Raw genomic sequence first — 15,368 nt, forward strand, 5'->3', positions numbered from 1 at the left:
TAACCGAATCATTTATCGTTTGCTTAATTCAGCCATTATACGTTTATATATAATTTTAAAAAGGATAAAACTCAAAATAAACAAATAATAATAAAATGATATTTTAGTTGGACCGTAAACTCGAAAGGACTGCTTCATCTTTCAACTCTACTTGTGAGCCCCCGACACTTGCCGCGTACGTTTTTCCAACTCTCTTTGACTTTTCTATGCTCGAACACTCTGTCTATATATGCGCTAAACTCTCTCTTTGATCTTTCACCCAATTTCATATCTCAAACAAAGTAGACTCATTACAATTTACAACAACAAAAAAATCTCTTCCAACCCCAACAAGATTCTTGAAAAATGGTGAAAAGCTGCAGATCTTTGCTCTTGATTCTCCTCCTCATCTCGGTCTCTCTATCGACGGCAAGAGTCTTACCAGGAGAGTTTCTTCCGGTCATCGTATCAAGAGAGATAACTCCTGATACCAAGGCGGTGGTGGGCTGCGGAGGCGAGGCGGTGGAGATAAAAACAGAATATTCTTTTATGCCTGAAGTCTTCGCCGGAAAGTTTGGCTCATTGGTGTTGAATGCTCTTCCCAAAGGTGGTCGTCCAGCGTCTGGGCCCAGCAAGAAAAGTCATGACGTCATGACTTAATTCGATGATGTTCTTTGTCTGATCTTGTTGATTTTTCCTGTCCGAATTATTCTTTTCCTATTCTTTGACTATACTTTTGAATAGAAAATCTTGTAAATGTTATATTCAGACATTACAGTAGAGAGTTTTAGATTCTATTTGGTGTTTTTGAATTGAAATGATAAGAGTTTTAGATTCTATTCGGTCTTTTTGAATTGAAATGATCAAGAATGTTAGATTATCTTGTATCGATCTATCAATACTTTTTTGATAAATATTAATCAGCTTTACATTTTCTATAATTATTTGACCAAAAAGGTCGTTAATAAACGCGCATATAATCGAGCCGAACAGGACATTTAAAATGAAAATATGTAGTTTCTGGGTGGGTAGCTGTATGTTGGTCTAGTTCCAAGAAGGAGCTCACATCTTATACTACAATATAAAAATCAGAAGGGGCCCCTCCACCCAGTAAAAACAGAAGGGCCCCCAAGGCGTAAAGATCGGGTTGTGTGGATTATATAAATGTGTTGCAGTTAAGTTAATTTACCTCATTCATCTCTAGTTAAGACTTCAATGATCTCTCTTGAGCAAATCACATTTAATGCTTAAAAGTAGAGCTCATTCATCACTACCAAGATTCTTTAAAATTACAGTTTTTAAATTCAATTTTTTTTTTACAGTTTTGCTTTCCATCTTTTGATTGATTACAACGTACGTAGAGAAAATGAACTCTTACAATTTGAACGTGGCGATGAGCTCTCTTGTATTTGTGGGAGTTTCTTTCAGTTTCAATTTGAAAGTTTATCACAAATGCTGCTATAGAGCAAAAAGAATATGAACATCGCAGAAAATTTTATTCTAGGAAATTCTTTTGGAAAACGTGTATTATTGCAACCACACATTGAGCCAACTCAAAGACCAAAGAGATACATTGTAAAGTTTGTTTCAGACAACCTTATAAAAACAAAGCCGAGCCGGGAACTGTATCCTCTCTTTATGTTGTTATCTTATAACGAACTCACTTGCATTCACTCTCATAAACTTCGCTTGCGTATTTCCAGTTGATCACTTTCCACACGTTCTTCAGATAATCCGGCCTCACATTCTTGTACTGCAAGAGTTAAAATAGTGATTAAAAAGTTGATTAAATTCGTAATCCTATAAGCTAACTCACTACTTTTAAAGGGATAACAAGTGTTGTTACCTGCAAGTAGTAGGCGTGTTCCCAAACATCTATACCCACCAGAGGAACCAAGCTTGCTCCTTTTGTCACAAGTGGATCCTGAGAGATCAAACAGTCTTGTTCACATTAAATCCATCAAAACCACATCTATTTATAAATATTAAGATCGTGGGCAAATCTAAAACCTTCTGAACAAATTGATATCATGGATACCTGATTGGCGGTTGTGTCAACCACAAGCTTCTTAAGTTCTTTGTCTAAACCGAGCCACTGGAATCAATCAAGAGAAAGAGTCAATGACCATGGTTATAAGTGAAGCAGCAATGTAACATAAGAAAAGGTGAAACAGGAATACTAACCACCCATCCCGAGCCTTGCAGAGCAGCACCTTCAGCACTCATCTTTTTCACCAAACCTTCAAGAGAGCCAAAGTGAGTGTCAATGGCTCCACCAAGTGCTCCCTTCGGTGGCTCTCCACCACCTTGCTGTTATACGTTACAAAACACACACACAAACAACATTAAGCACAAAACATTTAAACAGTAACAAACAGAAAGAAACTCTTAAAACACAAACTCACATTGACAGGAGCAAGATTCTTCCAGAAAATCGAATGGTTCACATGACCTGCAACAACAAATATAAAACCATATGAGTTTAAGAACAAAAAAACATTCCTTTCCCCATTGAGGAAACATTAAAAACCAAAACTTTAATCAAAAGGCGGTAACTTTTATAACACCCTAATCTGCAATCCGACCAATCACAAACCAACTAGACAGAACACAACAAATTCAAGATCAGAAATAAAAGAAGAAAATGTCAAAAAAAGCACCTCCGCCGTTGAACTGGATGGCGCTATGCAGCTTGACGACAGTGGAAGCGTCTCCCTTGTTCACGGCCTGATCAAGCTGCTCGAGGGCATTGTTGTAATTAGTGACGTAAGTCTGGTGATGCTTCTGGTGGTGAATCTGCATAATCTCGCCGCTAATCGCCGGCTCCAGCGCGCTGTAATCATAAGGGAGATCAGGAAGCGTGAAGGTCTGGATTCCTCTGAAACCCAGAAGCTTAGAAGACGTCTCCTTTAGGCCGGATAGGGTTCTTGTGCTCAATACAGAACGAATCGCCATTGTTGATAGATGATAATAATAGAGAGAGAGAGAGAGAGTCACTGTTTGTCACATAGTGATAAAGTAACAGTCATGACACGTAGATGGGCCGAGAAATTGGGCCAGTGAGCCCAAAGGCCTTCCGTAATTGTTTTTTTTTTTTATTAATTCTGACAGCTTAAAAGTTTTGTTCGAGGAAAGAATAATATAGTATGAATTGACAATGGTGATGATGATGACGACGACGACGACGAAAGAAATGAAGAAAGTTTGACTATAAGCGGAGAAGTTGAATTTGGTTCTTCCTTCGTCGTTCTCCGATCAAATCTACATTCCTTACCCCCCAGAAACTCCGAGATCGCAGATTCTTAAGGCGGCGATACTTAATTCTTTTGATCAGTAGTAAATTGGCATTCGGAAAGTGGGAGAATTGGCTTGAATGAGGGTTCTGGACTTTCCGATGGACAGTTCGAGTGACATCGAAGGTGATTCCGAGGGGAGAAATGAAGGAGGAGGATCCACGTCGGATTATCGATTGCTGGGTCGGCAAGTTACGGTTCATCAGTTCATGGGCGGTGGCAAAGGCGAGTCCTTTCTCTGTATTGGGTTGTTTTCCGATGAGGATTAGGGTTTAGGGTTTCTGATTTCGCCAAGTTGTGGCATTTATTATAGTACAAGATTGAATTTTTGGCAGGTGAAAGTTAGGTTAGTGTTGGGTCTTGAATGATAACTAGATGGATTCGATTTCTCGGCTTGTTTTGTGAAGTTCTTAGATAAGTGACACACACTCCAACCATTTTTTTTTTTTTTTATGTATGGGCTTTTGTTCTTTGATCATGCAGCTGCTGACTTGCTCTTATGGAGGAGAAGAAACCATTCCTTGGGGGTTCTCGTTTTATCAACCGCGGCTTGGCTTACTTTCGAGCTTTCTGGATTGCCTATCTTATCTGTTTCTTCAGATGTGTTACTGATTGGGATCATAATATCATTCGTCCATGCACAGGTTTCTTCTTTTAGGAATAGGTGCGCACTAGTTCTCACCACTCTACATAACTAGTTACTGTTTTATGTGACTGATCACTACTTGTTTAAGCAGACAGGCGGATTCGTTACCAGAGCTTGTTTTATCCGAGGAAATGGTTAATAGTACTGCAGCTTCCTTCCGTGTAAAACTCAACCACTTGCTTGTAATGGCTCATGATGTTACAGTTGGCAACGATTTTCGCCTCTTCTTCAAGGTTATTAAGCCAAAACCCCTTTCATGAAACTCACATTGGGCTTTATTACATGTGTTAACAACAGACCAGTCTTGACTGTGTTTCTCTGTGTAGCAGGTGGTGATTTGTCTGTGGCTTCTCTCTGCCATTGGTAGCTATATTTCCTTCTGCACTCTTGTTTATATCGGTTAGTAACTTACCCCATTTGATTTGCTTGTTGTTCTTGCTTTTTAAAACCAGATTTGCTGTTTCAAAACTCAGTGGTTTTATGGTGTGGACAGGGACCATCTTATCTGTTACAATACCGGCTTTGTACAGCAAATATCAAAGGAAAGTAGACAAGTGTTGCGGGTTGATTCACAGGCAATTGTCTCATCAATACAAGTTAGTTGACGAAAATGTTATAAGTAAACTCTCGTGGAGCTTATCCAAGGATAAAGACTCCTGAGCTTTAACTTCGGTGATTTTGAAAATGCTTTTACTCTTCCATTTCACTAGTTTGGGTTTCTTCTAGTTTACCATTGTGTTATGTAACTAAAAGACGATATCAAGGATGAATATATAAAGATGGTTTCATTGTTCAACTAAATTAACTGTCTCCACTCTGTGACAGATGCCTTGTGTACAGTCTAAACACAATAATTATTTATATAATTTGCTTGTTAACTTGTCACTTTTACCATTTATTAAAATAGAGTCAATATAAAAATCTACTATTCAAAATTCTATGTTGGATCATTTCTACATTATTTTTAAAAGATAACAACCTAAGCTTATAAATTAAATTAGAACATATATAATGTGATTTTAAATAAATAACATATCAAACTTCCTATAAAACAGGAAGTCAACCAATTAAACCCATAAAATTTAAATATATATCTTGCCGTAAGAAAAAGAATAAGAAAATTTGAATATTCTCCCATCTAATCTATTAATTTAAAGTTCTATTTTTATCTACTATTAGCAAGTCATAACAAGACTACCTAAATAAAAAGTTAATATAACATATTTGATTATTTACATTAATAATAAATCAACTATAAATTTGAATTTTATTTTTTAATTATAAAAAAATCTGTTGAGAAAGAATCTAACAAAATCTTACTTAAAATTTAAATATTTTTATAAAATAACATATTAATTAATTTTGTAATTAGTAATATAATATTGTTATAAATCAATGTTAACTAAAATTTTATTATAAAAAAGAAAATAAAAGTTATATACTATTTTTTAATAAATTATATAATTAGATTCTATATTATATTTAAATAGAAGTTCTATAAGAATTAAATATGATAAAATTATATTAAATAGGTAAATTAAGAAATTTTATTTTTTTTAATTTTTTTCATTTAAATAAATTATCACTCATCATTAAAATGAGTTAAAATTCGTAAACTATATAATATTTTTATACAAAAATAAATTTATTAACATATGTTAAACTTTTATATCTACAACTATATATTATCTTTTATTTATTTTGAAACTCTAGACAATATATTTTTTAAAATGTTTATATACAAATATATAATATTATGTAATAACCTTTAATTCATATACTATTTAAAAATATGTTATTAGAAAACTATGAAATTTTAGTGGTTCAAATCAAATTTTAATTATATTTTTTTTTTCTTAATTATAACAAAATCTGTTGAGAAAAATTTAGAAAATATCACCAAAAAATTAAATATTTTCTTATAAAATAATGTATTAATTTAGTAACAAAAACAAATTATAAATGTAATCTTCCAAACTCAAATATAGTACTGTACTTTTTCAAAGTTTACTTGACAAAATATAAATTTTGAAAATAAATATTCAAACTCAAAATGATAATATTTCAAATTTTACAAAATATTAAATCACATATAATAAAGAATAACTTTTTTAAATGCACCAGGGAAAAAAACAAACTATATATGTTGTAAAAATTAAAGCAATCGAATATTTTGTAAATATAATATCTTATATTAATAAAATTTAGTAAAATAATATGATAGATGCTACTATGTATAAAATTTACTAAAATAATAGGGCTATAATATTTAAACAAAAATTTTTTTACTTAAATTCCGTAAAATACTAAAATAATATATGTTAAAGTATATTTTTTAAACAGAGCATGCAAATATAAATTATCTTGAACATATTTATTGTCTATAATATAAATTTTAAAAATGTATTATAACAAAATGTATAAATTAAAGAAAAAAATATTTTGAAGGAAGTTTTCTATTTGATTATTTCATATTGTTATTTTATTGTATCTAACTCAAAAATATATTAGTAAGAAATTTATATTAATAACAAAGTAAAATGTATTAAAAATCACTATATATGAATAATGCTGAATAAAAAATATAAACAATAATATTATAGAGTTACATAATATATAATACTAAAATGAAAATTTTATATTTAAAACATTTGTAATAATATCTAATGCATTTATAAAATGAAAAAAATATACGCACGAACATGCGGGTTAAAATCTAGTATATATTAAATGAAAGGTCACTTTATTGATTTTTGGTGTATTACTGGTACATACATTTTGAAAAAAAAATCTTATAATTTCTATTGGTCGATTTTTTTTTAAGAAAAAAACATCACCGAGCAATATAATATCTAGAACCTACTAATATGCATTGCCAAACAGCTTAAAAGAATAAACTAACGCCGCCGTTAAAACCTGGTTGGATTCTCAGATTCTTCGAATTGAAAAAAAAAATTAAAGAGAATTTCATTGGATGATAACAAGGTTTTTTTTTCACGTATCCCTTTTGAATTTTAATTGGATTTGGGGATTAGGTTTCTGTGTGATGATATGAAGTCTTGGTTTTTAATGGTATCAGCTATGGATTGACAGATAGGGTTTCAATGGGTGACAAGTTGTTTTTTTAATGATCCACGAGAATTTACTTACATTTAGTGTTCTTGTTTGAGAGAGTTGCAAAAGATACGATCTTTTATGTCTGTTTTTGTATTGTTGGGTGAGTGATGACCTGACTTTTCCAGCTTTCAGAACTTCTTGCCTAGGAAAAAAAACAGGAGGAGAGATCATTCACATGGTTGGAGGTGTTGTGTATCTCTCCAGAGGCAGAAATTACAACTATCGCACACGTCCTCAGTACCCATTGATGCTGTGGGAACCAGCAGCTCCGGTTCATCCAAAGCTCATTCAAGAAATTCCAGAAGGATTGACCAAAGATGAAGCTCTATAGAGTTCATGGTGAAGGGCATGACACATATGCAAGTTGTGTAAGTATATCTTATTGTTAAAGCTTTAATTTTGCTCTTCCCGGTCTGTTTTGTTACTTTTGAGCATTAACTGAAGTAAATGGGAACATTAGAGCATGATTAACCATGGAGACCCATTAGGATCTCTTAATGAATATTTAAATAATAAAGTTAAGTTAAAAACTTTTATTAAGAGACGGTTAGTTTTAGTGCTCCAATGCTAGAACTCAGTTAAAGGTTCTTAAAAGACTAACCTTGAAGATGCATTTATCCTCACATTGAGACAACTAGATTTGATGGCTTCTGTAACCTTTGAAGAGCTGTTACAGCATAAGATGAGACGGCATGATGAGCTATATTTCTCCATTGTTTTCCATAGAGAGTGTTGAGCTTCACGTGAGAGCTTGTCAACTTCATTTAGTACCAACACTGCCAAAACCACAAGAATCATGAGTTTGGGACATAGATAAATACTTCTCGTAGATGATTCAAACAACTATTATGAGACCTCTTTAATGATCTCTTGAACGATGTATCTGTCCTGAAAGCCTGCATCACTTGGAGTAAGCTCCACATGATTTGTGCTTGATAACGTAGTGAGCTCCAGATCAATAGTTCTACTCCCAGCCTGCAGTGATCTGAGATTATGTTTATTTGAGAGTTTGGACAACTTGATATGGCATCTTCGTTTGTATTGTTCTTCTCTCCTACGCTGTATAAAGTTCTTATTCACCAAGCATTTTCATCACAAAGTCTTCTTCTCTCTTCTCTCATTGTCTCATTCTCTCTATTCAACAAAGTAATCACAAAACATTTTACTCTACTTCTCTCATTCTCTCATTTTAATCACAAAGCATATTAATTACAAGTTAATTTTTTTTTATAAAAAAAATTCAAATTAAGAAACTACCATTGTAGCACAATAATTAGGTGATACTTAATTAAAATTTAATAATTAAATAGTCATTAAAGTATATTTAAAAAAACTTATGAGTTTTTAGGGATAATCATGCTCTAACACTAGTTTTCCTTCATGTAAACAAGAGGAACAAAATAACCAATTTTACTCTGATTAAACAGTTATTAGCGAAAAGATGAGTGGAAAGTTTTTAACCTGATTGATATAATAATAGTATTGTTCACCTGGTGTAATAAAAGAGAGACATGGCTTATCTGTAAAAAGCTCGACCGAGTGCTGGTTAATGATATCTGGATACATCAGTTTTCTCAATGTTATAGCGTGTTTGATTCGGGGGTTGCTCTGATCATCTTAGAAGTAGAACACAAATACAGGGTGAAGAAAGTCAAAAAAGAAGACCGTTTAAATTTACGAATGCTGTGGGGAAGATGCCAGAATTCAAGAGGTTATTGGGGGAGTTCTGGGGAGAATCAGCACCGCTGTTTCAATCAACCTCAGCAATGTTCAGGCTCACAAAAAAACTGAAGATGTTTAAATATCCTCTTAGGGAGCTGAGCAAGAAGAAGTTTGGGGATTTACCTAGAAGAGTAAAAGAGGCTTTTGAGATACTATGTGAGAAGCAGAGAATCACTATGGAGAATCCTAGGGCGGATGCAATAAAAGAAGAAACAGTAGCATTAAGACGATGGCAGATGCTAGCAGAACTGGAGGAAATTTTTTTTAAGCAAAGGTCAAAGCTTCATTGGCTATCTGTGGGGGATCAAAATACAAAAGCCTTTCATAATGCAGTGAAAATAAGGGAAATCCGTAATGCTATAAATGAACTGAGAAGGCAAGATGGCACGGTGATTAGAGGAAAAGAGATTAAAGTGGAAGCAGAGAGACATTTCAACGAGTTTTTAACTCATCAGCCTTTGGATTATGAGGGGATGTCAGTGGAGGATTTGAAGGAGTTGCTATCCTATACCTGTAATGATTTGGAGCAGTTGCAGTTACAGAGGGTAGTCACAGCAGAAGAAGTGAGAAAGGTGATATTTAGTATGCCAGCAGATAAATCTCCGGGACCGGATGGGTACACCACGGAATTCTTTAACGATGCTTGGGAGGTTATTGGAAGTGATGTTACCGTTGCGGTTCAGTCCTTCTTTGTGATGGGGTTTTTACCAAAAGGGCTAAATTCAACTATACTTGCATTGATACTGAAGAAATATAAGGCTGAAGAAATGAGAGACTACAGACCTATATCATGCTGCAACGTTCTGTACAAAGCAATATAAAAAATCTTGGCAAATAGGTTGAAGGGAATCTTGCCAAAGGTTATAGCTCTCAATCAATCAGCTTTCATTAGTGACCGATTGCTAATGGAGAATCTGTTATTAGCCACAGAAGTTGTCAAAGATTACCACAAGGAAGAGATTTCGTCAAGGTGTTGTATGAAGATTGACATATCAAAAGCCTTTGACTCTGTTCAGTGGCCATTTCTACTCAACACACTCAAAGCTCTAGGGTTTCCAGACAAGTTTATTCACTGGATAAATCTATACATAAGTACTGCCTCTTTTTCTGTTCAGGTTAATGGGGAGTTAGTTGGCTATTTCCAGAGCAATAGGGGTTTACGACAAGGTTGTTCCTTATCGCCTTACCTATTCGTTCTCTGCATGAATGTCCTGTCCAAACTGATTGATAAAGCTGCGGAGAAAAAGAAGATTGGTTACCATCCAAGGTGTAAAAACATTGGATTAACACATCTATGTTTTGCTGACGATTTGATGGTTTTCGCTGATGGAGCTAAAAGATCACTTAAAGGAATTCTAGAAGTGTTTAATGAGTTTGGGAAGATGTCGTGACTTAAGATAAACTTGGAGAAGTCAACTCTGTACATAGCAGAGAGCTCAATGCAGAGTAATGAAGATCTTCTGGTTTTCCCTTTTGATAGAGGACAACTTCCAGTTCGCTACTTGGGTTTGCCGCTTCTTACAAAAAGGATGACTGTAAGTGATTTTCTACCTTTGATTGAGAAGATACGAACCAGAATCAGTACTTGGACGGGGAGGTTTTTATCATTTGGAGGTAGACTTCAGCTAATACAGTCGGTGATTACTAGTTTGGCAAACTTTTGGTTAGCAGCTTTTAGACTCCCAGCCTCTTGTCTTAGAGAAATTGAGAAGCTCTGTCCAGCTTTCCTATGGTCTGGACCAGCTTTAAATACGAAGAAGGCAAAAATCGCTTGGTCGGAAGTTTGTAGGCCAAAAGATGAGGGAGGTTTGGGTATAAGACCGCTGAAGGAGATGAATACTGTGAGCTGTTTGAAACTTGTCTGGCGGATATTATCTTCGAAAAACTCGTTATGGGTGAAATGGATCCATACATATTTGATTCGCAAAGGATCCTTTTGGACAGTGAGAGAAACGTTGCAAGTCGGTTCTTGGATGTGGCGAAAGATTCTAAAGTACAGAGCCAAGGCAAAAGGCTTCTATAAGGTGAATGTGAAGAGTGGGAAGCAAACTTCGTTTTGGCATGAAGCTTGGTCAGATTTGGGTTATCTGGTAGAAAGAGCTGGTGAAAGAGGTTACATGGATATGGGGATCCATAAAGATGCTACTGTAGAGGAAGTAAAGAGTACTCATCGACGGAGAAGACACAGAATCCCTGTTTTGAACTTGATTGAGGATGAGATAGATAAATGTAAAACGATGGTATCACGGGAAGATGATGTTGGACTATGGAAGTATAAGGAAGACAAATTCAAGCGGAAGTTTTCTACTAAGCAAACATGGAGTCAGTTGCGAACTAGAGGAGTAAACTGTGGCTGGAGTAAAGGCATCTGGTTCACTTATGCGACACCTAAGTTTGCTTTTCTTGTGTGGGTTACAATCAAGAACAGATTATCAACGGGAGAGAGAATGCAAGGATGGGGAGCAAGTGTAAATACAGCATGCTCTCTTTGCGGTGATCCATTAGAAACCACAAAATCATTTATTCTTTGATTGTCGATACTCGGCAGAAGTTTGGGGAAACTTGGTGAGAGGCTTGATGGGAGATGAGTTTACTTGTGATTGGTTAGAAATAGTAGCTCTGATATCTACAAACCAGAATACTATCAAGTCATTCACATTGAATTATGTGTTCCAAGCTACTATACATGGGTTGTGGTTGGAGAGGAATGGTAGAAGGCACGGTGAAGCTCCCCAGCCAACTACTACGACGATAAGGCTGATAGATAGAAGAGTGAGGAATAGATTTCTGTCTATTCAAAGAGCAGGGGATGGATTACAACACTGGTTCTCCACGAGACCAGTTTCTTGAGTAGATAGATTCAAACAGAGGTGATAATATTATAAAACAATTGGAGTAGGAAACATTGTAAATGTAACAAGGGTTTTTTTTTTATTGAATAAAATTTAACATTCATTCAAAAAAAAAAAATAATAATAGTATTTATCGCTAAAAATATAACGCCACTTGTGACATACAGTCAAACCCATTATAATGGAAAACGAAAATAGATAAATTAGGCATTAAAATGCACGTTTATTCAGTGTTATTCGCATGTCTCGAGATAAATTATGGCTTGCACACCTCAGTACATATTTTTTTGCTCGTGTAAACCCTTTTTTTATAAATTCCGGTGTTACATACATAACATATGACAGTTAGGGCGTCACAAAAGTTGCGTTCCTGGCAATATTGGGGAGGTGCATTTCTTGCTTTAAGACCTTGGCCATCAACGACTATATAAACAAAAAGAGTAACAACATTATCATTTGGGTATCTTGATGTGATTGCAATAGTAATAGAGATAGATAACGAACAAAGGAAACCTAGTACAAATACATACATTCATGAAAAGGAAGTAGGGTAATCATAATGATGCAAAAGATAGCGAGCTTTGATGAAGACATTGTTCTTTGTGATATTTTACAAATGCAAATAGGATTATGAGTATTTTTTATAAAAAAAAGTTACGTTTACTAGTTTGATGGTTGAAATTTTTATCGGAGGTCTAATTTATAGATAGAATAATGTAACTAGTAATGTGTGTCTTGCATGGTGATCCTTAAAAAGTTGGTTAGATTTGTTTGACTTGTTTTCTTCTTTTTCTAATTATTGTGTGGTTATTATATTAGTGATTAACTCTTTTTTTTTCTTATTAATTTTTTATATAAAAACAGTAAAAAAAAAAAAAAGGCTATGGTGTGGTAATCATATTGGAATATTTATGTAATTTGCTTGTTAACTTCCTTAACTTGAACTAGTCAGAAGCTAAATGCGACTTTTATATTATGAGATTAGATATTAATAGAAACCTTGTTAGTTATTGCCTGAAAGTGATATTACAAGTTCAGTGTATCTGCTCTTGTAATGATCAAGAGAGAAACAGAGCTCTCTTATAGCTTCCCGTTTCTCTTCCTCTCTTTCTGATATCACATCACTCTGCTTCTCCACTTGATTCTCCAGCTCTTCAACTCTACTTTTCAATTCTTCCACGACACTCTTGTTGGTTCCGGACTCATCATCAGACAGAAGCTCAGTGTCTTTGACACACACCTGGTTCAAATACTCCTCCATTTGCTCGATCTGAACATCTCTTGACCTCAGCTCTGCTCTCAGGGTATTTAACAACAAGTCAGCACCACCATCGTCGGCTTTCTCGGTCTTGCGTTCACTCAACATTTCATTCAGCTTCGAAACCTCGACTTCTGATACCTCTAGAAGCTCATGGCACTCATCGAGCTCTCGTTCTAAAGTCATGATTTTGTTGCTTGAATCAGATAGCTTGCTCTCTAACTCGCCCACCAGTCTGTTTCTCTCTTCTAGATCAGCAAGCATATATGCAGACTGGTCCTTCTTCTCAGCCTCATCATTCAGCTTAAGAGATGAGTAGGAGAGTCCTGACACCAAATCAAACTCCAGAGAAGGAGAGCTATGAGATACAAAGGAACTCAAATCCGCAAATGAGACACTGTTTTTGTCTGAAGATGAAGGTTTAAAACCAAAGTTGAGGAAGCCGTTGAGGAGCTCTTGGTTCATATGGTTGTAAGACTCACCAAGAGACTGATACAAGGTAAGAAAAATATCTGTTGACTCAGGTTGACCATCTTTCACCAGTTTGAGCATTCTTTGGGCTTTCTGACATATCTCTGTAGATGCAAAAAAAAAAAAAAAAAAGGTTTGTATACACAGAAACACACATAACCGATTAAGACAAGGGGAGGAAACACAGAGAAAGGATCTGTCTATACCTGTTAAGAGTTCTGGTAATGACTTAGAAGCATGTGGCCACAAGGATGAATCAAAATTCACTGATCCAGTTTCTGTGTAAGGATCCATCTAACATACAAACAGAGGAAACTGTAAAAATGAGAAAACAGTTTCAGAGACGTTTATGAATAAGAACGTAGTAGATTTACGAACCCTAATCAGATAAAACTGATGATGTCTCCAGGGAATATACTGAGATTTTCTTAAAGAAAGAGGGAGAGGAAGAGAATTATTATAATGACCCTGAGCTGGATTTGGAGAAATGTTGATTTATCAACTACGGAGAAACAGTATGAAAGAGGATTTTTTTGAAAATTAGGGTTACGAGTTTCGATGGAACTAGACAGTGTGAACATGATAAAATTGGCGGTCTTGTTCGCATTCAAATTTTCAAACCCTAAAAAGCCCATTAAAGTTTTAAAATTAATATTTAATACACTTATTTTTCAAAATTGTGTGTTTCAAATTCAGTTCAAAGTGTTTGAGCATTTCCAGAGTCGGGTTTGACACCATTAACAAGATTTTTTTGGTTCCAACTAGGCATGGACATAAAATCCGGAATCCTAAATCCGAACCGAACCCGATCCGTTATCCGATTCGAAATGTAAAAATACCCGAACGGATCTTGTAGGGTGGTACAAAAAATATTCGAACCCGAATTGTTATTAACCGAACCCGAACGAGTAACCCGAAAAATCCGAAATTAATAGTCAATATAAATATTTCGAAATATAACTAAGTATTACAATTATTAAATTCGGTATTTGTGGTAATATGATATATAATAATAAATATTAAAATTTTAATAAATGCTTTAAGTACACAATTAGTTATAAATAAGTATTTTATAATTTGCTCATTGAAATAAAAAGTCTACTCTCTGTAAGTCAATACATATTGTTTACAAATGATGTTTGTTTTCATGTTAGATTTAACATTTTATTGTTATTTTATCAATTTTATGTGTGATAGATTAATTTTTATTTAATTTAGATGTTTTTCTTTATGTTTTGCTTCAAAAATTTTGTTTTTACTTCGGTTATATCCGAACCGAACCGATATAACCCGAATCTGTACGATATATGATTATTTTATGGGTTTTAGGACGCAGTACAATTTTGAACCGAACCCGAAGTGTTATTATCTGAATCTGATCCGTACTAATAAAATTTTAGTATGAGACCTATGTGCGTAAATCCAAAAATCTGAAAACCAAAAAACCCGATCCAAACGCCAACGGGTACCTGAACGCCCATGTCTAGTTCCAACAAAGGAAAAAGAGAGAAGAAGATTAGACCATAATTATACAAATAAATGAAATAGAATCAGCCTATGACGGTCGAACATGCTATGCGTCGTCCCAATTGACTATTGTTTTATGTACACTTCTTCATCCACTTTCTTAATGTTGAATATTACATCTTATAACATTGGTTTTATCTATTCTATTAAAACTCCTGTACGACCAATTGATATTTGTTTGGTCCAACAATTATTTTTTATCGTATCTACTAAAAAAATTAAACCATATATTTTTTAACCATATCTAAGTAACCATCACTTTAATCCCTTAACAATCGGGGATCCACTATGTTATTTTTCCATTTTATATTACTCTGAACCACTCAGTTTAATCAGTTACAACTTAATCACAAATACTTCGTTTATAAAATATCCATGAACCGGATTGGTTTCTATAAACCAAACAATGTAACCGTACGTAAACTCCCTTTGGTTTTTATATGACTCATACGAATGGCTGGAACCCATCTCTTTGAACTTCTTCTCACATGAAACTTAATTAT

General features: G+C 34.4%; 3 protein-coding genes across 3 annotated transcripts; 1 reads left to right on the top strand and 2 right to left on the bottom strand.

Moving 5' to 3' along the window:
* Positions 1-1,451: 1,451 nt before the first annotated feature.
* On the bottom strand, positions 1,452-2,966 carry LOC106292572 (superoxide dismutase [Mn] 1, mitochondrial). Its single transcript, XM_013728184.1, has 6 exons — positions 2,640-2,966; positions 2,385-2,431; positions 2,164-2,289; positions 2,018-2,074; positions 1,826-1,903; positions 1,452-1,732 (listed from the first exon to the last, which is right to left on the bottom strand). The coding sequence occupies exons 1-6, from the start codon at positions 2,932-2,934 to the stop codon at positions 1,640-1,642; spliced, it is 696 nt and encodes a 231-aa protein (XP_013583638.1). The 5' UTR covers positions 2,935-2,966; the 3' UTR covers positions 1,452-1,639.
* A 179-nt stretch (positions 2,967-3,145) lies between these two features.
* Positions 3,146-4,719, top strand: LOC106292801 (reticulon-like protein B16). Its single transcript, XM_013728457.1, has 5 exons — positions 3,146-3,497; positions 3,756-3,936; positions 4,010-4,151; positions 4,248-4,317; positions 4,412-4,719. The coding sequence occupies exons 1-5, from the start codon at positions 3,353-3,355 to the stop codon at positions 4,576-4,578; spliced, it is 705 nt and encodes a 234-aa protein (XP_013583911.1). The 5' UTR covers positions 3,146-3,352; the 3' UTR covers positions 4,579-4,719.
* Positions 4,720-12,597: 7,878 nt separating this feature from the next.
* Positions 12,598-13,925, bottom strand: LOC106293512 (protein NETWORKED 4B). The gene is made up of 3 exons (XM_013729193.1): positions 13,717-13,925; positions 13,545-13,632; positions 12,598-13,442 (listed from the first exon to the last, which is right to left on the bottom strand). The coding sequence occupies exons 2-3, from the start codon at positions 13,630-13,632 to the stop codon at positions 12,613-12,615; spliced, it is 918 nt and encodes a 305-aa protein (XP_013584647.1). The 5' UTR covers positions 13,717-13,925; the 3' UTR covers positions 12,598-12,612.
* Positions 13,926-15,368: the final 1,443 nt, after the last annotated feature.

Source organism: Brassica oleracea, chromosome C5 (assembly GCF_000695525.1).
Source record: "Brassica oleracea var. oleracea cultivar TO1000 chromosome C5, BOL, whole genome shotgun sequence".
Taxonomy (NCBI): domain Eukaryota; kingdom Viridiplantae; phylum Streptophyta; class Magnoliopsida; order Brassicales; family Brassicaceae; genus Brassica; species Brassica oleracea.

What these genes read in the sequence shown, in the direction of transcription:
- LOC106292572 (XM_013728184.1), bottom strand. Translation starts at nt 2,934, where the DNA reads ATGGCGATTCGTTCTGTATTGAGCACAAGAACCCTATCCGGCCTAAAG. An exon ending in TGCAAGGCTCGGGATGGGTG is followed by an intron (nt 2,075 to 2,163) that starts GTTAGTATTCCT and finishes GATTGATTCCAG; the next exon opens with TGGCTCGGTTTAGACAAAGA. An exon ending in AACACGCCTACTACTTGCAG is followed by an intron (nt 1,733 to 1,825) that starts GTAACAACACTT and finishes TAACTCTTGCAG; the next exon opens with TACAAGAATGTGAGGCCGGA.
- LOC106292801 (XM_013728457.1), top strand. Translation starts at nt 3,353, where the DNA reads ATGAGGGTTCTGGACTTTCCGATGGACAGTTCGAGTGACATCGAAGGT. An exon ending in GTTCATGGGCGGTGGCAAAG is followed by an intron (nt 3,498 to 3,755) that starts GCGAGTCCTTTC and finishes TTGATCATGCAG; the next exon opens with CTGCTGACTTGCTCTTATGG. An exon ending in GTTTCTTCTTTTAGGAATAG is followed by an intron (nt 3,937 to 4,009) that starts GTGCGCACTAGT and finishes TTGTTTAAGCAG; the next exon opens with ACAGGCGGATTCGTTACCAG.
- LOC106293512 (XM_013729193.1), bottom strand. Translation starts at nt 13,632, where the DNA reads ATGGATCCTTACACAGAAACTGGATCAGTGAATTTTGATTCATCCTTG. An exon ending in ATTACCAGAACTCTTAACAG is followed by an intron (nt 13,443 to 13,544) that starts GTATAGACAGAT and finishes TTGCATCTACAG; the next exon opens with AGATATGTCAGAAAGCCCAA.